This window comes from Monopterus albus, unplaced genomic scaffold, assembly GCF_001952655.1.
Source record: "Monopterus albus unplaced genomic scaffold, M_albus_1.0 scaffold84.1, whole genome shotgun sequence".
Classification (NCBI taxonomy): domain Eukaryota; kingdom Metazoa; phylum Chordata; class Actinopteri; order Synbranchiformes; family Synbranchidae; genus Monopterus; species Monopterus albus.
The window spans coordinates 749,236-770,902 of record NW_018127964.1 but is presented as its reverse complement, the minus strand read 5'-3'; the positions used below and the strand labels follow the sequence as shown (position 1 = coordinate 770,902).

Here is a 21,667-nt window from a genome sequence, read left to right as displayed (position 1 = left end):
GATTTACAATTTACATACTCTGCCTGCAGCAAAGACTATCAATGAGGCAGCAGTGCTGCCTTAGTGAAAGCATTTTCCACTCACTCTAAGGAGTTGTTTCTCCACTTGCTCAGATACACATTAGAAAAAGAAATTACACACTTATATAATACGCCACAGAAATGCCTAATAATTAGTTAAAAATACAATGAGACACACATAAGCCACCTTTAAACAAACATCTTTGCAAGTCCACATGATGCTTAAATGTGTTGTAATCTCAGGCAGGAGCTGGATTGTTGCCAACAGGACACCAGCATGTTTGCATTTCTGGAGCGGACCAATAAAATTACTTAGTCTGTCACACATAAAAGCATGAGGAAGGGCCTCCGAATAGATACGTGTGCGGGTTTACACTTATCAGTTTGGAAAGATAAGAAAATTAATCCACGTGGATCCATGTCACAGGAGAGGCAGCCAAAGAGTGGAACGAAGAACAAACAAAAGCTAAAGACAAACTGTGTGTACCTAGATAAAGTCTACGTAGAAAAGCACACACACACACACACACACACACACACACACACACACACACACACACACACACACACACACACACACACAGTCCACCTTGTTTTGCAGGTCTCCACCCGTAAGCCCTATTCCAGTGATTCATACAAGTAACTGTGGAGAAGAGATACACCCATACACCGTCACTCTCTGCTGAGTCCACACACAAACAGAGAATTCCCCCCCCCCCCCAAAAAAAAAAAAACAGATTAGAAGAGACAGAAAAACAACCCTTAGTCCAAATGAAGAGACACATATAAGAAACCTTTCTACAAATTAAAAATGAACACATAATTGTATCCACTACGCACAAGTACATACTGTGCAAAGAAGCAAGCACACCCACATCTATGCGGACACCTTGACGCACCTGTTGGACCTCTGCTGCTGTACTCTTAAACAGCTCGATGTATCTTTTTCCCAGGATTTCTTTGTGTTTCCTCAGAGCGCACTGGGCATGTTCCTCACAGGCGAACAAAACAAAGGCATCACCAGTGGGACGCCCGTCCAGGTAGCGAACAAATAAGATGCCATCCTTCCCTCCGCTGACTGGACACATCTCTTTACAACCATCTCCCGAGTTGAAGAAGGCAAGCACCTGCTCGTGTGTAGCGGTGAAAGGAAGACCTCGCATCCTCACTATGATCTGGTCCTCTCGGGACAGGAACATTGCCACCTCATTGGAGGTACCTGGCGCACACACAAGGATGCAGACACGCCAGTTTAACCAAGTTAAAAAAAAAAAAAGAATTATCACAGTGTAGACTTCAAAAGGACAAAGTTGGGTTTTTTTTGCGAGCAACACACTATGATGTTTGGATTAATTTCTCTGGAGTTGTTTGCCCTTCTTGTTCTGTAATTGACAAGATACATACTAAACCTAACTATGGTCACACCTTCCATTTTTATGATCCTTTCAGCACCATGCAGAAAAGATCGTTTCAGTTTTCTGAGATGATTCCAACATTACAAACAGGACAAATGTAATGATGACAATCTATGCATTGTTGACAAGGTTACTGCTGTTCAAATAGAGAAAAATTTATATTTTAAGACTACAAAGCTTTACTCTTTGTTTAGAGATAACTGGACTGATTATTGATATACAGTGTGCACTCAAAAATATTCCTCTTGGAGCAGCACCACTTATCATGGAAATAAATGAATAAAAAAAAAAAAAGGAAAATATACTTTTTGAGGATCCAAAAAGACAAATTCTATCAAATATAGAGTAAATTTATAAAAAATATATTAACTGCCATCTCAAGCAGACATTATATTATGCCACTAATGTTTCATGCTTCTTCTCATGATGGCAGCAGAAATGTTAGCTTCCTTGGATATAATATAAATAGTTCCATTAAAATGGAGATGATGACATGAAGTAGAAACTTATATATGTTGGTTTTGTGTGGGTATGTACAGATATGGCAAATGGAGTTGCGCTTATATAGTGCATTTCTATGCACAAACTCTAAGCAATTTACACTGTATTTGCCAATCATCCCTACACACAACCATTCACACCACATGCAGCTTCAACATGTGAACTAGAGAAGCCAGGAATCAAACCACCAACCCTCTGGTTAGGGGATGACCCACAGCTGCCACATGCATTTGTGAGTAGATGATATGGTAAGGAAAGGCAAGTTGGGTATAGTGGGCCTAGTTTTATTGGCTCACCTCCAGCTATCTTCAGGAAGTCCTCTCCTGTTGCTTTGTAAACCTGCCATTAGAAGGAAAGGAGTTAATGAAGAATTATTACTACTATCATTGGGATATCATTGGGTGTAGGCAACATGGCAACAACTAGCTGACAGTTACCTCTATGTATCTGTTGCCCATATGGTGTTTGTGTCTTTGCAGAGCCAGATCTCTGTGTTCTTCACTGACAAAACGAACAAGAGCTTCTCCGTTCCTCCTCCCTTGAGCATTGAGACACAGTGCAGCCCCTCCTCTATACAACACAATATACACAGTATTACAGCACTCTGTAAACCTTCTGTCAACAGCAGGTTGTAGGGTATTATCAGTATATATAATCTAGCCTTTCATATACCAACAACATACTTGGCAATGTTGAGTCCTCTGAAGAATCGAGCAATGTCCTGGTCAGAAGACTGCCATGGCAACCCTCTGGCTCTGATCACTGTGTTGTCACACACTTTCTCCATCTTACTGCTGCACACAAACACACACAGCAATGTTAGCACAGCAGGAGTGGACTTGTGGTTGATCTCAAGTCACGAAACAAAAAGATTATTTATCTCAAGACACTTACCAAGTGCCAGTCTCAAACTTCTCACTTACTCTCTCTGGGTTAGAAAACATGTGACCTGTAATAGAAAGGTAATGGAGTATGGTTTTCAAAATTAGATAACTGCATTCTGAAGTCATAAATGACAGCACACAAGTGAAACAAATTTTTGTGATTTAAAATCAATATAGTAACTCTCTAAAAGTCACGAGAAAACACAAGATGATAAGATGCAAACAAAGAGATGAGTTTGCTTTTATAGAAATTAAGACAGATGGCGATTTAATTCAGCCCTACGGCATATGATTGTTTTTATTACTCATTTAATTTGCCAGTTCTTTACTCAGTTAACTGATTTATTTTTGGTTCACAACATGTAAGAAAGAAGTGAAAAATTCAACAAAAATGCAGTTTCCTAGAGTTGAAAACAACATATTCAAATGTTTTGTCCAACCTTTAAGTGACAATTAATAAGACATAATACAAAGACATTCACAATCATATAAGCAAAAAGCAGTGAGTCTTTTCTCTGAGAGGCTGGGACTGCCAAATATTTGGCATTTTTGTTTGATAACTGACAAAAACAACCAATCAATTATCATATTATCCACTTCCGAATTTTCTGAAGCAGTTTACTTTCCTGATATTACGCACAGTAGCTTTGCCTATATGTCTAAGTAATTTCTAAAGTTTCACTTTCAGTTTCATAGTGTAAATTCACATGTGATACTCACAAAATGGCTCAGAAAGCAGGGCAAGGACAATGCTGGCCATAATATGAACATGCTGCACTGCTATTTCTGCAGGCAATATGGCTGACGGATCCAGAGCGGCCAAGTGATCCAACATGGCAGGCACATCAATGGGTATTCTAAGTGCTGAGGAGGAGGCAGTCAAGGAACACAGACAAGTAACAGCCAACAAATACAAACAATCTAACAGCTGAGAGGGAACAAAAAGATGTTATTACACATGTGGGTGTCTGAGAGGTAAAATGAAAAGATTCATGTGTGTATGAGAGAAAGAACAAGCAGGCATGAGACACACAGAACAAGATGCTAGTTTTCCTGTTCCAGTGGGTGTGTGGGGTTTGCACTGTTGCCTAAACACACACTCGTTCACTCAGTGCTTAATAAGGTGCTGCTATTGTTTCCCTATTTGCATTTCAAAACCTCTAGTCCTGCAGGCAACACCCCATGTCTTATAAACATCTGTGTTTCAGTGTAATATTTAGTCACATGATCAAGATAAACATAAAGACCAGTAAGCAAACTCATCCAAAAATATAAAAAACATTCCAGAATACCATGAGTTATGTACATACAATATAGCAGTGTTACATGCAAAGTCACTGGCACCTCAAACGTACACAGGTGACATACTGAAGGATACAATCTGCCATGATGTGAACATTCAGTGCCTTGAGGTCAGATGTTGGGAAGTGCTGCCTGAACTCTTTCCGAAGGTCAAAGAAAGAATAGAAACAGTCTGGGACCAGGATGTTCTGCAGAAGGCAGGATTTAAATTAGAGGATGTGAACATGTGGCCCATTGACAGCTGCTATTTTATTCCTATCATACTGCTGTTTGCTCAAGTCAGTGGAGGAGTCTCTGTGTAACAGTTAATACAGTTTTAAGACATGAGAGAATTTCACCAGCTTCATTGTGTGATGGTGTTTTACGTGCACCAGTAAGGTATGTGCACTGGTGTGTTTAATTAGACAGCTTTACATGCCTGGCCCTCAACTTTAACATTAAATTCGAACAGGAGCACAATGCTGACACAGCAGAGACTTGTGAGTGCTGAAGGCTCCTACAGCAGTGAGTGAACACCCACCCTGGTTGCGAACACTCACCTTGTTTGCAGCCTCAGGGTGAATAACTTGACGGATGTGAAGCTGCCCGTCTGTACATAAACACATCGACGTGCCTGCGCCCACACTGTTCATCTCGTTTGTCAGTTGTAGATGAAACTACAAATAGAGGCACCAAATGTCTAGAAACATTACTAATATAGCCCCAGGCATCTTGAACAGCAGTGTATTGATAAGTAGCTAATATGTAATAAAAAGGCTCAAGATAAATTTAAACACTTATTTCAAGTGCTTTTGGAGACATTATTACCTGGTTTAAAGCCATCTCAAGACTTGTGGCTGTAAAGACACAGTCTGCTCCAGATCCATTCTCCTCTTCAACACTCTCCTCCACCACATCCTCCTCCTTTTTCTCCTCAGTCAAGTCTGAGAGGTCAGGCTTAATGAGGAGCTCATTCACCTTGCCTAACTGGTTCCCAGAAGAAAAAAAAAGCTGTCTTAAAACAGCACTTTACATAGAACTCACCGGCTCAAGGCCAATTAAATGGCACTAAAATACATGGTTATTACATGTAATGATACTGAAGAGCAACAAAAGTAAGAGTCTGTTTATGTATATTGCAGTCTATGAATCATTAGGAAAAGATATCTTCTCATTTGACTGGATAACTTCAGAGCTATAATCAACTCATAGGTGTTTGTTGAACAAATAGAGGAAACCTATAACAAGTCAAATGAAATTCCATTTTATTTACGAATTAAAAGGCTATAGATATAAACAATATTATTCATGGATGACGTTTGTATTTTTCTGTTTCCGATAAGAGTTCAGTTCGCCTCCTCGGCCCTTTATATATTACCACATTTCCTGCTTTAGTTGACGACAATTGGCGATAATAATTTGTTTAGTAATAAGTTTTTACCTTTTTGTTCTTTACATCCACCAGCTGCCAAACCACCTGCACGAACTCCTTCTCGTCGGATCCCAGCAGCTCTCCGCTCGCGCCAGATGTGGCGGTGAAAATCACCACCAGGTAATCTACCTGCGCCGTCATCTGTACACGAACACAGCTAAAAAACTAATCTAATACTAGAGAAAACTAAAGGTCGGTAATTACAGGTACGCCGGAGAGGTGACACGCGGGCGGCGAGAGGTATCAACACCTTTAATTTGATACCTGAGCGCAAGGGTGAGCTCCGTAAATCCAGGTTTTGTCGCGTGTGAATTTCTATGTGAAGCCTCCCGCAGTCATCATCTCGGCATAATGGCTGAACGTTCCCCGTTTTTGTAGTGCATCTACCTGTGAGGCCACGTGATCATCTACCTGCCTCCTCCCTCCTTCAGGTGCTTTATAGATTAGGACGTGGCAGACCATGGAGGACAAAGAATATATCATTTATAATATTTTAAAAACAATATATGTGTTTGTATTCACAGGGCTCGGCACCCCTAGTTGAATAATTAGGGCATACAAAAAATCAAACATAGGCCTCACCTCCTCTTTTTTTATTTAACATTTTTTGTTTTTCGTTTGTTTTTTACACATACTCATTTTGGATTTTTGATATTTACACAAATTAAAATAGGCCAAATAATAATACGAATTTTAAGTTTAAAGTATATCTAAAACAAAGGCTGCTCAACAGTGATATAACAATATTGTATTTTCCCCTTAAATATATAAAAATACGGCAAGATCATGAAATACACGCAAAAATATTTCTTTTTCGTTTAAAAAAAATACACAAAGAGTCTGCAGTTTAGGCTGCTATTGGAATAATTTTTTAATTCTTTTTTTTACATTGCTTAATTGAGAAAAATTCTTTAACTTTAACCAGCAGTTGTTGCATATAGTTTTGTAGATACAGATATTAATATTAGCTTATATTATATATTCTTTGATTGATATAAATGTTGATGATATATAGCCTATAAACAACACACGTGTTTATCAGGTTATTTTTCTGTAAATTTGTTTGTTCATATCTACACCATATATGTTAGTCTGCACATGTTATGCTGATGTCTATATGTCCCGGAAGTAGTCACTGTCCCGGAAGTTTTCTCCTGGCTTTACCGACAGCGAGAAATGATGGCGGGGGATTCTTCAACCGAGCTTCTTTTTCTAGACACGTTTAAGCACCAGAGTGCAGAGGTAATGTTTCTGAGCTCTCAACACACTCTTCTATAATAGCTTCAAGCCTTCCTGTATTCAAAACACATGTCGGTTTTAGTAAGGAGTTTTGGAGAATGGTGCTCAACTTCTAAGCTAACAGTGTTAACTTGGCTAACGTTAGAAGTGGAAACCTTGTTACTGTGATAACGCACTAATTCACAGCTTTCATTGAATTGTATACTTGCTAGTTGTACACTTCATTGCATCAAATATGGCCGTTGAGTGTGACATTGTTTGCATTATCCTGCAACTTAACACCATGCATCCAGTTTGTTTGCTAGTTAGCCGTGTGGGTAATGCTAACATTAAAGTCTCAATCTGACCGTAGTTACCTTAGAGCGGGCAGCAAAGTGACTGATTAGTGGTGTGATTAGTTAAGTAAGACATTGTAGTATCTAAATGTTTGTAATAATTATAATGTTCATTGCCCTTCAGTTAACCAACGTGGATGTGGTGCGGTTTCCTTGCGGGGTGCTGATCACAGAGGTACGAGTCATTCCTCCAGGGATCAAAGCGCACAGCAACCTACCTGACAACAGAGCATTTGGGTAAGAGTTGTAATGCGTTTACAGAAAACAAAACACACGCCTCTAGCTGGCAACTTATTGGGTACACTTTTAGATTAATGCAGCCCAATCTAATAGCAGTAAATCCGCTGAAGCGGTTTTAGAGAGGCCTTGTTCCAACTTTACGGTCATACTTTTTTGTTTGTTGAATTATATTATGTCATACTGAGTTTTGTTTCTAATGATTTGTCCATTCCATTTATATTAACAGAGTATCAACTATTATTTAGGTCAAGCCTTACCTAATAAACTAGCAACTGAATTTACAGTTCTGTGGAACATTTGGCTCTTAAAGACTTCATGGCTCTGGCTTATTGTCATGCTGCAGATTAAACTTGGGACTGATCAGATGTCTCTGTCTTGATGGTATTACACGAGGGCTAAGAATCTAAAGTGCCTAAAACTTGCACAGAACTGTAGATACAACTAGGAATGCACCAGTCTGATTTGCTGGATCAGTATCAGTGTTGAACTTTCTGATTCACAATTATAAAATTCCATGTAGCATTTATTTTCATTCATGGTGGGGTGCTCTTTTAGTGCCACGGTATTACCTGGCCTCATGTTACTGTATTACTACATTAAATAGGACTACTATGTCTATATCAGATTTCGAGTTTGGGAAAAAGACCACTGGTATCCAATCTGTTCTCTATGTCAGCAGATGCACTGAGACCAGGTGTAAAAGGCTGTGTTCACATTACACGGCTTAATGCTCAATTTAGATCTTTTTGTCAAATCTGATGCATTGATGGTTCACATTCATGTTTGCAAATGACATGTGTCCAGCTCTGACGTGAACAACACTGAGGTCCTAAACTGCTAGGCATGTGAATATTTAGCTGAAATGTGAGTCGTGTGTAAAAAGAATAACAACAGTGTAATTTGTGCCACAGTCAAATTGCCTAATTCCTATTTGGTTATGACATGTTCCTTCCACTTTGGCTTGATCAGAAGCTTCTCCATAAATGTCCAAGAAGTTTGAAACTTCCTCGTCTCTGCTTTTAATTGGCCTGTGAGACACTGGCCCACATGGAATGATGACAACAGGCAATATGCACATGCGCAGAGGAGTGAGAAATTAAGAAAACCACATGAATTCCAAACTGACCGATCTGGTCATGTGGTCAAATATCGGATGTGAATGGGATCTAGGACCATGTATGGAAGTGGCCTGGACTGGATTTTAAAAAAAAATCTGATTTGGTTTGTTCATAGATCTGTGAAACGATCAGACCTGAGTAACTTGGAGGGGTAAAAAAAAAAAAAAGAAAAATCAAAATTGGGGCACTTCAATAGGTAATGTGAACATAGCTAGAGTTGTATTGGGAGCTGTTGGATTGTTGCATCATTAGTGACAGGAAATCCTTAACCCCATTGTTAATAGTATAATGCCTCTGGATATGTTTGTTTGCCACAGATACCTGAGATGTATATGTGTGTCTGTAGGAAATGAGACATCCATAGAGAGAGAGTGAGTGTGTGGTTGTGTGTTTGACACCTGAGCTCTATTGTTGAGTGGATTCTGATTGTCATTATGCCTGGTGGGTAATATATGATGTAATTTTTTTTAACAGTGTACAAAACTGAGCGGGTCAGGCTTCTGTGTTCTGTTGATACAGATCTGAGCAATTTAGGTATACATTACTTTATACTGTCATATCATTGTGTACATACGTATATTTACTAGAAAATCAGTTCAGAAACTGATTAAGGATAATATCTGTTTTGGCCAGTTCAGCAAATGAAATACTTAAGTCTTCATCTGATTGATTTGCAACTTTGCCTATAATGGAGCAATAGATTGCAGTAGGCATGATGATGTTTTTGTAGGCCAAATGCGATGTTCACCAGTGAAGATTATCTTGCTGAACAGAAGTTGTGTTATAAACCAACTTCCAGGTTGGCCTACAAAAGTATGTCATTACAATGATTGAGGATAATAAGGATGGCGGGGGAGTCTTCAACTGTATATGTAAAATATGTAAAATGATACAGTATCTTTCACGGCATAACAGTGTTGTTGGTTGAAAAATTGATATAGTCACACTATGTGATTGGTGTCCACTTTATTAGGTACATGTGTATAGTCTAATGCAGTCCAATACAGCTGTTCTGCCATAAAATCTATTTTTATTATATCTATAATGTTCAGATTTTGTTGACACTGGCATAGAGATGTTAATAAAATTGTGTTTTAGCATTTAGGTCACAGTTAGTGATGTGTTTATATGATGTTTTGTAATATTATTCCCCTTATATAAGTTGGTAGGGAAAAAATTAGAAGCATTCTCAGTGTAGGTCAGTGCAATAACAGTAACTACGACCTCAACAGTGAACATATGATTGAATTTACACATTTCAGAAAACACAAACTGAACATGATAGTTTATGGAGGTAGAATTTATAGTAGAATCTGTATGTTTGATTGAATTGGAATAGAATGTACAGATGTACCTAATAAAATGGTCGCTGAGTATATATTGTAACACTGCCTAATCCCTAAAATTTCTGGGAGCTGCATTCTGACTGTCTCATTACTGTGTGTGTGCTTCCAGAGAGACGTCTCCTCATGCCTTCCAGCTGGAGCTGTTCTTCAATAATGTCACTAAACCCAACAGCCCCACCTTCCACAGACTGGGCAGGTCAGAATTATTTTCACCCACACCTCTTCCTCTCCACTTCTAGTTTTGTTTCTGTTCTCATCTGAGCCTCTCCTTAATCTCCACCTCTGTATTTCTTAGTCAGACCTCAAAAGATTTTAAGTCTGTCTCACCTGTAGAACCAGTCATGGTAGCATCTCAGCCCTGTTCTCAGAGGCTACAGGTGTGTGTGTGTGTGTGTGTGTGTGTGTTTATATACCCACCCATATTCAGTTTTCTTTGTCCCTATGCTGGCTGGTTAACTGGTCTCTCCGGAAACTCAATCCCACCCACACAGTAGCTGCACGTGACACAAACACTTAGAGGTCCCACTGAAATCATTGAGCAGTGAATGTCAGTCAAGCATTTTTATTCTAGCCTCTCATCCATTGTGTACAGGTTGTTCAAAACTTTAACTATGACACACCCAAGTTATTATGTCTGCTGGAAAGGATGAGTGGAGATTCTTTTAAAACTGGTCTGATTGCTATCAAAATGTTTCTCAAGTAAAAAAGCTGAAATATTTTTGTATTTGCTGTTTTACCACAGGTTGGATACAGTGTACATGTACACAAATTTCATGTTTAGCCATTAATTCCCTTATTGTGTACTATTTGTCAGAGATTTGGGTGTAGTTTTCTCTTCTGATCGGCACAGAATCTGAAATCTCTGAGTGATCAGCCCATCACCAGTCAAGGTTGAGCACACTGAACAGTGGCTGTTTCAGATCTCTGTTGATCAATCTGTGAAAGTCTAGTTAGTTGGGTGTCATTTTACAAAGGCATTTGTCCAGATAGGAAGCCAGGATATTACAGTGACATGTTGTGAGATTACAACAAGTGGTTCTCATCCTAATTGATTTATGACTTCTTAAAACAATGCTATGTTTTTAGACCACATGCATGTCAGCATACGGGCCAGTTCAACCAAAGACTTCCATCTCTATAAATTATCGAAATAAAACAATCTCACTTCTGAAGAGGTAAAATTGCAGAATAATTAGCAAGAAAAGAAGCCAAAATTCTGTGTATCAGAAATGTTTTTTTCTGCTCACATTTCCTGTTGATCATCTTTTGACCCCTCTGTTTTTTCATACATCCTGCATGTTAGAAACCATTGCCTTATTGCAAGATACTGGTGTGCTTTGTAAAAGGAGGCTCATGCCGCTTATTAGACATTGGAGAGCTGACAAGAACTGAGAGGCAGCTGTAGAGCATGATGACCTACAGTAGTGCATTTTTCAGCATAGTTAGACAACAATTATGTACTTGTTGGAACGAGTACTTAACAGATGAGTGCTAAAATATGCTATTTTCTAAAATAAATCTGTAAGACTAATGATAAACACATAAGTCCAAGAATAGTTCAGAGTTGGATTATATCTGCAGTCATCTTTTAATGTGCTTTTCTTGCTTTCTGCCCTCAGTCTGGAATATGATGAGAATAAATCCATCGTGTTCAGACCCAGTGGAAAGGTAAATGTCCACAGGCAAAGCAATTTTTTTTTTTTTACAGTCCTGTTATTTTGTGAATAACTACATGTGTTTATGTGTGCAGATCAATACAGATGGCCTGGTGCTGCGTGGCTGGTACACCAGTCTGACTGTTGCAGTGTACGGGACAGCAGAGCGTCCACATAGCCATGATCATGACTCGCCCCCTCCTCCGCCACCTCCGCCCCCTCAACAGCCAAGTGGACTAAAGAGGATCGTTAAACAAGGTGGATATTCCTTAGGTCGGCCTTACACCTCTGACTTTTCAAGCGTTTTCTTGTGGCAGACAAATTTCCAACGTCTGTTTGACGCGTCATCCAGTTTGTACCTTGACAGAGTGAAGAAAGAGAAAAGGTGAACAGACAGCACTGCCCCTTTCAGTCAAACAGGGTCATGTCCACATTCTGTGGTGATTTCTCTTTTTCTTTTTGGCAGGTTTTTCCCAGGAATAACATGCAGACAAGTGCAGCTGTAGCCAAGCGCAGGAGCATATGGGAAATAGTCTCAAGAGAAATCTAGTTGCACTGCACAATCCCCAGTCTTGGCAAAATCAGTCTATGACTAAAAACTCTGACTAATGACACATTGTCTTTAAATGTGAGACTTTAGTCTTAAAAGTCAGTTTTGAGTCTTATCATATTCTTCCAGTGTTAGGCCAGCTTAGGCTGCAACTGCCCAACGCTCTCACCTTGACATCCACTTCCTGAACATGAAATGTCCCGTTAATAGGTTGGCTTGTATTTTCCCAGATTTGCTTGTGGTATCTTAAACCAGCTTCACTCTTTGTCTTTTTAAGAATGGGAAAAAGATAGCCAGTACAATGGCAGCCCACCCAGGCCAGCACCCAGAGGGCCTCGCACTCCACCTGGACCTCCACCCCCGGATGATGATGAGGAGGAGGAGCAGCAAGTCCAAGCGATGGGTCAGAGCTGTACGTCTATTCTGTGCTATCACATTATACAAGCCACTGTTAGGTCAAGAGTTATCAGCAGTGACAGAGGTGCTGCTTTAGTTTGTTAAATCTGATTACTCTGCAGTTTCTAAATATTACTTTGTATGTTTGAGACCACTTGCTATGGATGCCTAAGGTTATTTTTCAGTACAGGAGGAAAATGAATGCGAGTTGAGCCTTGTGTGATGTAATCCATCAGTAAAAGTTTTATGCTTTGTTTGGCATTGATGTAAAGTATAAGCACTGTACTATGAACAGGTTAAAACATGTAATACACCATAATGATTCTTAAAATGTTTGTAGATAAATACTTAGTTTTATGTTTATATGTGTCCCGTGGATATATTGGTTAAACTGTGTGATCCCCGGTCTGTGTTGTGACATCGACAGTGGGCGTGGTCAAAGTTGAACAATGTGAGGGCCGTGACGACTACCTGGAGGCCGTGTCACCAGAGAGGTCTCTACCTGCTGATGAAACATACTCTGATGCTGAACAAGAGGAAGAGGCTGAAGAGGAGGAGGAAGAGGAGGAGCAGGAGGGGGAAGAAGATGTGCGGACGGAGGGGAGCGTTGCAGAGGAGGAGGAGGAGGAAGAAGAGGAAGAAGATGAGGGTGAGGACGAGGAAGAGGAGATGGAGGAAGGTAGGGGAGTTGTTATGTGAGAGCGGGATAGGCTACAGTCCCAAATGGACGCTCATCTCTGAACCCCTTGGCGCTGCAGACTCTTCAGACTTCCCAGGGGGCCATAGGAGAAGGGTCCATTTGGGACTGAGTATGTGCGCTCTGGCATGCTGCCTCCATCTACAAGCGCTGGATGATCCAGACTCTCAACTTGCCCACTCTGGAGTGCTCTGAAGGCTTATGATCAACATTCATAAGCTGTCATGTGCGGCTCTACCGTCATGGCTGAGCTTGTGCTATAGGGACATCCTGCATGTCAAACTAACCCTGCATGTTTGGAGTGATGCTGCTGTGTGAGCAGGTTTGTCACTGTATGCATTTGTGAACAAGTAAGGGAATATACAGTAGTTGCTGGTCTCCTCATTCTCATCAGTTCTCACACACTTTTTTATGACCCAGATAATGTTTAAAGCATTTTAGGAATTTCTCTGCAGTAGGTAAACTCTGTCAAAATGTATCTCCCAACCTGCTAGGTGATGATGATGGTTATGAGCAGATTTCCAGCGATGAGGACGACCTGGATAATGGTAACTTCAAATTGCCCACCTTCGACATGGACTACACTCCTGAGGACCTTGCATTTGTCCCGCCTGTCCAGTATGACCCCTATGAACGAGAACTCAGACCCCTGCTCTACTTCATCCCGCCATACAAGACTCGTTTTGATACCCAGTTTGAGAAGGCCAGTATCGAGGAGCCCAGAGATGCTGGTGGCACAGAAGGACCTGCAGGTGGAGAGGAGGCTGAAGCTGTTAACCAACTGAAAGAGCTACTAGCTAGTATTGGTGATGACAGAGATGGCCGCTGGGTCACTGGGCTGGAAGAGGCACCTGCGCTACTGGCCAAAGGGTTGGCTTGTTTAATTAAAGAAGGAGAGGGAGAGATTGAGGATCCTATTGGGGTTTTAGTCCAGTGGGCTCTCCAAGCTCTGAGTATGGAGGTTGCTCTCACACAACCCATTGCTCTTAACCTTAGACAGCTGAAAGCTGGTGCTAAGCTGGCATCATACCTGGCAGAGTGCCCACAAGGGCTCACAGTGCTACTGCGTGAAGGCGCTCTGGGTGTGCTATTGGAGCTTCTCCACACGGACCATGTGTCCTCCACACTGAAGCTGAGCATCCTGAGAGCTCTGGATGCTCTAACCAGTGCTCCAGCTGGGGTGGAGGCTTTCCTACATACAGGAGAGTCAGAGATGAGTGGCTATCAGGTTAGCAACACAAGTATACAAACATGAAAATCTCTTTGACACCTTTTCATTTTTCCAGGTTGGAAATTTCCACTGGTGCTAGAAGATCAAAAATTCTGTGAATATTCTTGACCTGTGATTTGTGTTTCCACTGGAAAGTATAAAGGCAAATGAGACAGAATCTATCATTTATGATCCAAATGAGAGCCAGGCTTTCAGTGTACAGTAGTACTGTTACGATCCTGTTATTGACCCAGAAGGTGAACTGCCACACCACCACTAGCAGTATAAAGTGCTTTTGTCTCATGAAAATCTGAAACTGAGCTTTATGCCCTTCACAGCATCTAGTCCAGCTGTTCCTGCATGAAGAAACAGTCAGGGTCATAACAGCTGGAAATGCCATATTACAGAAAAGCCACATGTATGAAGTGCTTGTCAACCTACAGCGTGCGGCAACAGCATGCAGTGAGCCGCAGCAGGTATTCATACACACACACACACACACACACACACACACGCACACGAGGTCTAATTTCAAAGACCACTTGTAATTTTGTGATAATTGTGGCTGACCATCTTCCACAGGAGGAGATGGAGGATGCGGAGAGTCCCATGGAGGAGGAACCATCACTAAGCTTCCCTTCTGTGAGCGAGGCAGAGCTTGATAGGCTGGCAGAGGTTCTGGAAGAGTTACATCACCTGCTGGAGACCGCCCCTCACTGCATGGTGCAGCCGCCTGGGAAAGCCTTCCCCACTACTGCTAGAATAACAGGACCGCAAGAGAGGGATGATCCATACCCATCATTGTATAGGTACAGGCTCAGACACACATGACCTCAAGCCTCACACAGTGTAGACATTGAAGCATAAAGTCCAGTCCAGTTGTGACTCATTGATTAGATGTTTAATATTGCACTATCTCCTTTCTCAGGTATATGCATGCATGCCGTTTCCTGGAGAGCACAACAGTGGCACTGTCAGCAGCTGCGGCAGCTGGACACTTAGGTGTCACCCAAGCAGTTAGAGAGCTCCTGCGCTTCCTGTCGCTCACTCAGTCAGGTCTGCTCTTCCTTCTCGCCCAGCCCACTCCCACTAACTTGCTGCTGCGTCTCCTGGCATCAATGGCAGAAACTGAGGGCGAGGAGAGCACGTTTACAGGAGGAGAGGGAGCTCTCACAGGGCCAGTGTATGGTGAAGAGGGCTTCGGCGTGTGGCTAATGCAGGCACTGCATGCTCTACAGAGTGTGTCAGAGCTCATGAGCCATGTGTCCACAGGAGGAGATGGAGGAGCCGGGCTGGAGGAAGGTGACAACCCGGACGTACTGAGCATGCTCCATGCACTCTACCTGATGACCTTTACACAGACTGGTCGCAGTGCTGTGGCCCATGTCTTTAGCCTGGACAGTAACTTGTCCTGTCTGGTCACCCTGCTCCAGCACTACAGCAAGGATATACAGGGGTACAGTTCTCTTCTTCCCCTCTTTTATTTTCTGCATAACCTAGTTTTATTTCATGCAACTGTGTGTTGGTTTTTGAGCATGTTTTCCTTTTTCTGTCTTCTTTTCTTGTAGAGAGTCCAAGGCTCGCAAACCAGTGACGTATAATTATGCCTGTATGCTGGTGCTACTGGTCGTGCAGACCAGCAATGAACTGCGAATGATGGAACAATATGCTGCTCCACTCCTAATCTTAGCTAAGGCTGACGACACAAATGCTAAGTTGCAGGGTAAATATTACCTGTTTAGCACTCATGTATCATGTCATAAGAGAAGGTTTTAGTATGAATGTGTATGTGCTTTTGTTCTCTAGAGCTCAGTAAATGGCTGGAGCCTCTGGAGAAACTTCGCTTTGAGATAGGCAGCATTCCAACCCTCATAGACTACATCAAACAGGTACAGATCTGTTGCTCACTGAATGATTCAGGTCTCACATCTTACTCTGACCAACTGGGGCTGCCCTGTCAGTGTGCAGTTTAATCATTTTTATTCAACTATTATCTATAGAGCTGCTTCAATATTATCATAGGAAAACAGTGTTTTCAGTGCTGTAACCAGGTCAGTTGGCAATGTAGCTTATAGTTCTGAAACCTACATAAGAATGCAGTCTTGATACACAGCCAAAGAAATAAATGTCTTTATGTCACGCTAAACCTTAGGGCCACCAGATAGACATCTGCTTGGAATGTGGCACACCACTGACAAGTCTGAACTGCTCAAGCATATATGTTGCATATGTGAGATTATGTGCAAATAAAGAACGCTCTATATCTGTTTAAATGTGTTTCCTCAGAATCTGGAGAATGTGTTGGCTGCTGAGGGAAGTGGACTGGTCACTGCTCTTAGGGTCCTCTGTCACATTGCCTGCCCCCCACCTGCCGTAGAAGGTAATGACACTAAGTGTTTATTAAGCCAAAATGCCAAATACTTTTTAAAATATTGTAACTACAGTAGATTTCTTTAAAGGTTTTAATTTCAGTTTTAATACAATGTTAGAATAAAAAAACAGTGAATTAAGGAAATACAACTTTGCAAGAAGGATTCTTGTCTGCCCTGCTGTTGCCCCTTTGAACTGCACCTTGTGTGTAGCTGAGCTCTGAACTCGGTCAAAACGGCAGACACACAACATATTATGACGGTCAAAATGTCGGGTTCACAATATCTTCCTCCTTGCTGCAGGTCAGCAGAGGGACCTAAAGTGGAGTCTTGCAGGGGTCCAGCTGTTCTCAGGCGAGGGTCTGGATACATGTGTGCGTGTCCTGCAGAAGCTGTGCACTGTGTTGCTTCAGCCATGGCGTGTGCACGGACACATGGGCCCCACGCCACAGCGTTGCATGATCCTCAGTATATGCATCAGCACGCTCAGGTTGTTGCGCACCATGCTGACAGAGCTGCTCCGTGGAGGAGCTTTCCAGTTCAGGGACACTCGTGTGGCCAGTGTGTTGGTGTCACTCCACATGATAGTGTGCTCCATCCCTACATCTGGACGTCTGGACGGAGAGGAGACCAGAGTGCAGGCGCTTATCGTTGATGTTTTACTCACCTTCACACAGGGTGTCAATGAAGAGGTGTGTGAATGAGTGAGGATGAAAGCATGTTTGTTTAGCCAATAAATATTTACCACTTAGTGTCATTAATTGTCCTTTTTCTGAGACAGTGTGTGTGTGTTTGCTGCAGGTGACTCATACAGAAGAGTCTCTTGCCAGTAACACGTGGTCCCTGATGCTAAAGGAAGTTTTGGGCTCACTGCTGAAAGCTCCTGAAGGTCTGTTCTCTGGCCTGACACTGCTGTCTGAGCTCCTGCCTCTTCCACTGCCAATGCAGAGCACTCAGGTACTTTCACTTAATCTCACTGCTCATCTAGCTACTCTATATTTTGTTTCACCTTGCGAAAATCATTGTATTGGCAAACATATTGACATACTGTTGTCTCCATAGGTGGTCTCAGTCCAAGATGTGGCTGTAGCCTTAAATACAAGGAAGCTGTGGAGCATGCACATACGGGCACAATGGAAAGTGTTTTCTGAGGCACTGAGGTGTGTATGTGCCACTAGCTGCCCTCCTCTCCTAGCAATGCTGAGGAGAGTGTGTGTTCAGCTGGCAGACTTGTCTTCACCCAGTGCAACACTTATAATGAAGACCCTGGTGGAGCTCCTGCTGGAGGAGCTGCAGCCGTGAGTGCAGGACGCTTAAACACTCAGTTATTTGTGTTTATGCTGTAGAGTGTATTTAACTGTGAATAATGTGTGATAACTGCAGTGCCGAGGGGAAGAGTGTGTGCTGGGGCCAGGTCTTGCGTCTGCTTTCTTTGATGGATGCCCTGGTGTCACAGAGAGCCTGTAAGAGTGCAACGTTACACCTCCTGTCTGGGTCTGTGTCTGGAGATGAACAACTGGCCGATCTGTTCCCGTTGCTTCTGTCACTGTTGGTTCCTCCAGCTGACCACTCCTTACAACAGCAGCAATGTAGTGAACTTGTGGGGACAATATTACAGTCACTGTGTGACCAGGTTAAGTACTATGAAGGCAAACAACACATGCAAACGGGTGCTTATAGGGAGTTGAATAGAGCTTACAATGTTAATCTCACTCTTCACCAGGACATTTCTCTGGTGGTCTCTCCACCTGGTGAAAGCTGCGTGTCAGAGGCTGAGCAGCTGGCCAATGCACTTCCGGGGCGAGAGATGATGTCATCAGTGTGCAGCGCCTTGTTGGAGGTTTTGGGGAATGCAGAGAGTAGCCTCTCACTCCCCCTCACTTGTATCAGGACTTTAACATTCTTGACAGAGCATGATTATGGACTCTACCACCTCAAAGTGTAAACAATGCTCTCTTCTTCTTTATAGTCATAATGCCCTTTTCTGAGTCAAACAGGACCCTAATTTCACATCATCTTTGTTGTAGTGCTCTGAAGAAACATGGAGCGAGTCTGTGCTCGCTGCTAAAGAGGCTTGTGTGTCCATTCAACAAGGACTCAGCAGATCTGCTCTCAGCTCTGCTTGACTTCCTCAGACAAATTCTCAATACAGAAACGGTGGTAAGTACCTGATTTTATGGCTGGTTCTTATTTTACATGAAAGTAAATGTGGGCTTACCTGCTGCTGAAGTAACTACAGAGGTTAGACCTTAGAGGTTTGTAATGGCAGGTTTTTCACATTTTCATATTTAGAGTAATCATAAGAAAGTGCTACAAGATGAAATCCTAAGCATTTGGGAGTTGTGTCTAAATGACTAATTGTGCATAAGGAAAAAACAAAATACTTGACTGCATAGAATACGTGATCTGTCTGTTTTAATGCAGTGTGTTGAGGAGGGTCATGGATCCACCGAGGAGCCTGCCTTCAATGCTCCTCCACGGTTGTTGTCGGGTTCTGAGATGAAAGCTCTGCTACAGTGGGAGGAGTCTGAGTCACACCCGCTCCCTACGTTAGAGAAACAAATTACGGTACAAAACATATAACGTACGGTTTGTACAAAGTAAAGGCCGATGCTGTCTTTGTACTTAACTAACACTATGTATGTGTTGTTTCTGTGTGGGTGGACATTTGTAGAAGCTATGTAAAGAAGATGATTCACTGGAAACCATGTTGGAGAATGTGATTGTTCTGAGGCAGACACTAGAAACGGCCACAGATACGCCTCCTGCAACTGAAACAGAGCCCACTTTGCCAGCACCCGAGACACTTGGGGCCCAATTTAATCATAGGTACTGGTCTGAGTGGTTCAAACTGTCATGGTTTAAGAGACTTATTTTATCCATTTATTTTTTTATAAATACATTATTTCCTGTGCACTGTTATTTGAAGGTCAGTGTTCATTCTGTCAGAAGCTCTGGATGAGCAGCTGAAGGCTCTGTGGTTCTCTCCCTTCCAAACTGATGACATAGAAACAGACCTTGATACGGTAAGTGTGTGTGCATGCACACAAGACCAACAAACAAAGTGCGCTAGGGATCCAAATTTTACTTTTTAAATTGTAGTCTTGTATTTTTTTTGCCAAATATCTTTATCATAATTATTGATCTTTATTTTTGTCTCTTGTGGGAGCTTTTTTGGACCGATTACTTAAAGTAGAATAAAAAAATACCATGAACAATTGAGTGTTAATGGTTTGGAAAAATATGAACTTTGGAAACATGATCATCTACAGTTATAGTCCTGTGTCTGTCTGCCTGTTTGTATTTTGGTGTACAGTTTTTTTTTGTGATTACAATTTTCTTTGTGTGGCAGGTGAAAGTGGATTTGGTTGGTTTGGCTCAGGAGTGTTGTCCAGAACTGGACCTGAAGGCAGAGCTGGAGCGCTCCTTCCTGTCTGAGCCCTCCTCTCCTGGTCACACCAAGACTCCAAAAGGCTTCCGACTGGGAAAGCACAAGCATGAGACATTCATTACATCAAGGTACAGTTTCAGTATTGAATTTTTTTTTCCCCCCACAAAATTAACATCTTGAATCTTGTTTTAATCGTCTTCTACATGTCTCTGCAGCGGTAAATCAGACTACGTGGAACCTGCTAAGAGAGCCCACATCATGGCTGCTCCACGTGGCCGTGGAGGCCGAGGAGGATTTGGACAGAATCTCACCCGACCTCATGATATCTTCCGTCAACGCAAACAGAACACTTCCCGTCCTCCAAGTATGCATGTGGATGACTTTGTCGCAGCAGAATTTAAAGACATTACAACCCCTCTTGGACTTTTGCCCCCTAAACGGCCTCCTAAAAGTTCCCCCAAACCGCCCACCAGAGGACTGTTCACTGGCAACAGAGGCAGAGGCACCTTCCACAGCCAGACTCGCTTTTTCACTCCACCACAACCTAAAGGTGTACTGCTGTCTGGTAGGTACACAGCAGATATGCATGTCCGCTCACAGACGCACACAGTGCTCTCTGCCATGATCAAATTGTACAGGTTTCCAAAAATTGCTCAGAATTTCCCGGAGAACCATTCTTCCATAACGTAGCTCAGCTGTGTGATAGTTTGAGTGATAGTACAGAAAACAAAAATAATCATGGTAGGTTTGGAGGTAGTTTTATTTTAAAATTTGCAGTTTGACCAGTGTCCACCTTTCATCATTTTGTGTCATTGATAAATGTACCACGTCATCACTTCTATAATAATTGCCACAAAAATAGACTATAAAGATTAGTACACAGTCTGTTTGTATACCAGAGCATTCTTGACCTTTGAAACAGTAGTTTGACTATTACATTTTAAGTCAAGATCCTATTAGCTTTTTTCAATCTTTCAGCCCAAACTCATGGTCTTCATCAGCAGTAGGTCTTTGCTCATGATGTGAATGTAGCTCAGTTGTCATCTTGTTATAAAAAGCTCCACTAGGTCATGTTATGACAATTGATCACACTCCATTCAATGAAGGTTGTGGTGAAAGCTCTGGAAAAAAACATAAGTGGACCTTGAGTTAACATTCTTTTGGCAGACTATTAGTATAATTGTACAATGGTAGTATTTGGTGCTGAAGGTCGAGACCACTTGTTGGCCACTAGAGGGTGACAGATCAATTCTTTTTGGTTTTGTAGGCAACTACACTCGCAGAGAAGGAGGCCGTGGTTCATCATGGAGCGGCCAAGTTCCAGCTGTCACTCACAGAGGAACCTACAGCGAACCGCGCGGAGGCCAGAGCAACTTCACACGTGGACCGCTGCCCTCCAGACAACCCCCAGCAAGTATGAAGTGCACACATGTTCTCACTTTTGTCTTGATTTTATATTAGGAAGTTCTAAATACTGAACTTAAAAATATGGTGGTTTTGTTTCGTCTTTCCCAGGTGCGTATCGTCTGGCTCCACGAGACCGAGCTCTGCGGGGAAGAGGAGGCATCGGGCTGTCGTGGCTTAGCGG

The 21,667-nt window shown here is 42.1% G+C and overlaps 2 protein-coding genes across 2 annotated transcripts in view; one reads left to right on the top strand and one right to left on the bottom strand.

The window, feature by feature from the left end:
* The window catches only part of esrp1 (epithelial splicing regulatory protein 1), a 12,095-nt gene extending 6,168 nt beyond the window's left edge, over nt 1-5,927 (bottom strand). Inside the window, exons 1-10 of the mRNA XM_020607226.1 lie at nt 5,543-5,927; nt 4,930-5,088; nt 4,662-4,778; nt 4,199-4,310; nt 3,541-3,684; nt 2,831-2,885; nt 2,620-2,730; nt 2,374-2,506; nt 2,233-2,275; nt 918-1,239 (exon numbers count right to left, since the gene is read on the bottom strand). Of these exons, the coding sequence (XP_020462882.1) occupies nt 918-1,239; nt 2,233-2,275; nt 2,374-2,506; nt 2,620-2,730; nt 2,831-2,885; nt 3,541-3,684; nt 4,199-4,310; nt 4,662-4,778; nt 4,930-5,088; nt 5,543-5,674 (1,328 nt within the window). The 5' untranslated portion in view covers nt 5,675-5,927. The remainder of the gene's footprint in view (nt 1-917; nt 1,240-2,232; nt 2,276-2,373; nt 2,507-2,619; nt 2,731-2,830; nt 2,886-3,540; nt 3,685-4,198; nt 4,311-4,661; nt 4,779-4,929; nt 5,089-5,542) is intronic.
* A 709-nt stretch (nt 5,928-6,636) lies between these two features.
* Nucleotides 6,637-21,667, top strand: part of virma (vir like m6A methyltransferase associated) — a 15,424-nt gene continuing 393 nt past the window's right edge. Inside the window, exons 1-27 of the mRNA XM_020607225.1 lie at nt 6,637-6,775; nt 7,232-7,344; nt 9,921-10,007; nt 11,431-11,479; nt 11,562-11,724; nt 12,294-12,428; nt 12,840-13,091; nt 13,604-14,337; nt 14,658-14,795; nt 14,902-15,128; nt 15,248-15,775; nt 15,888-16,042; nt 16,126-16,208; nt 16,606-16,699; nt 16,992-17,380; nt 17,490-17,645; nt 17,751-17,986; nt 18,072-18,321; nt 18,412-18,629; nt 18,716-18,848; nt 19,113-19,256; nt 19,363-19,517; nt 19,618-19,714; nt 20,041-20,207; nt 20,295-20,644; nt 21,347-21,493; nt 21,595-21,667. Coding sequence (XP_020462881.1) covers nt 6,710-6,775; nt 7,232-7,344; nt 9,921-10,007; nt 11,431-11,479; nt 11,562-11,724; nt 12,294-12,428; nt 12,840-13,091; nt 13,604-14,337; nt 14,658-14,795; nt 14,902-15,128; nt 15,248-15,775; nt 15,888-16,042; nt 16,126-16,208; nt 16,606-16,699; nt 16,992-17,380; nt 17,490-17,645; nt 17,751-17,986; nt 18,072-18,321; nt 18,412-18,629; nt 18,716-18,848; nt 19,113-19,256; nt 19,363-19,517; nt 19,618-19,714; nt 20,041-20,207; nt 20,295-20,644; nt 21,347-21,493; nt 21,595-21,667 — 5,339 coding nt within the window. The 5' untranslated portion in view covers nt 6,637-6,709. The remainder of the gene's footprint in view (nt 6,776-7,231; nt 7,345-9,920; nt 10,008-11,430; nt 11,480-11,561; nt 11,725-12,293; nt 12,429-12,839; nt 13,092-13,603; nt 14,338-14,657; nt 14,796-14,901; nt 15,129-15,247; nt 15,776-15,887; nt 16,043-16,125; nt 16,209-16,605; nt 16,700-16,991; nt 17,381-17,489; nt 17,646-17,750; nt 17,987-18,071; nt 18,322-18,411; nt 18,630-18,715; nt 18,849-19,112; nt 19,257-19,362; nt 19,518-19,617; nt 19,715-20,040; nt 20,208-20,294; nt 20,645-21,346; nt 21,494-21,594) is intronic.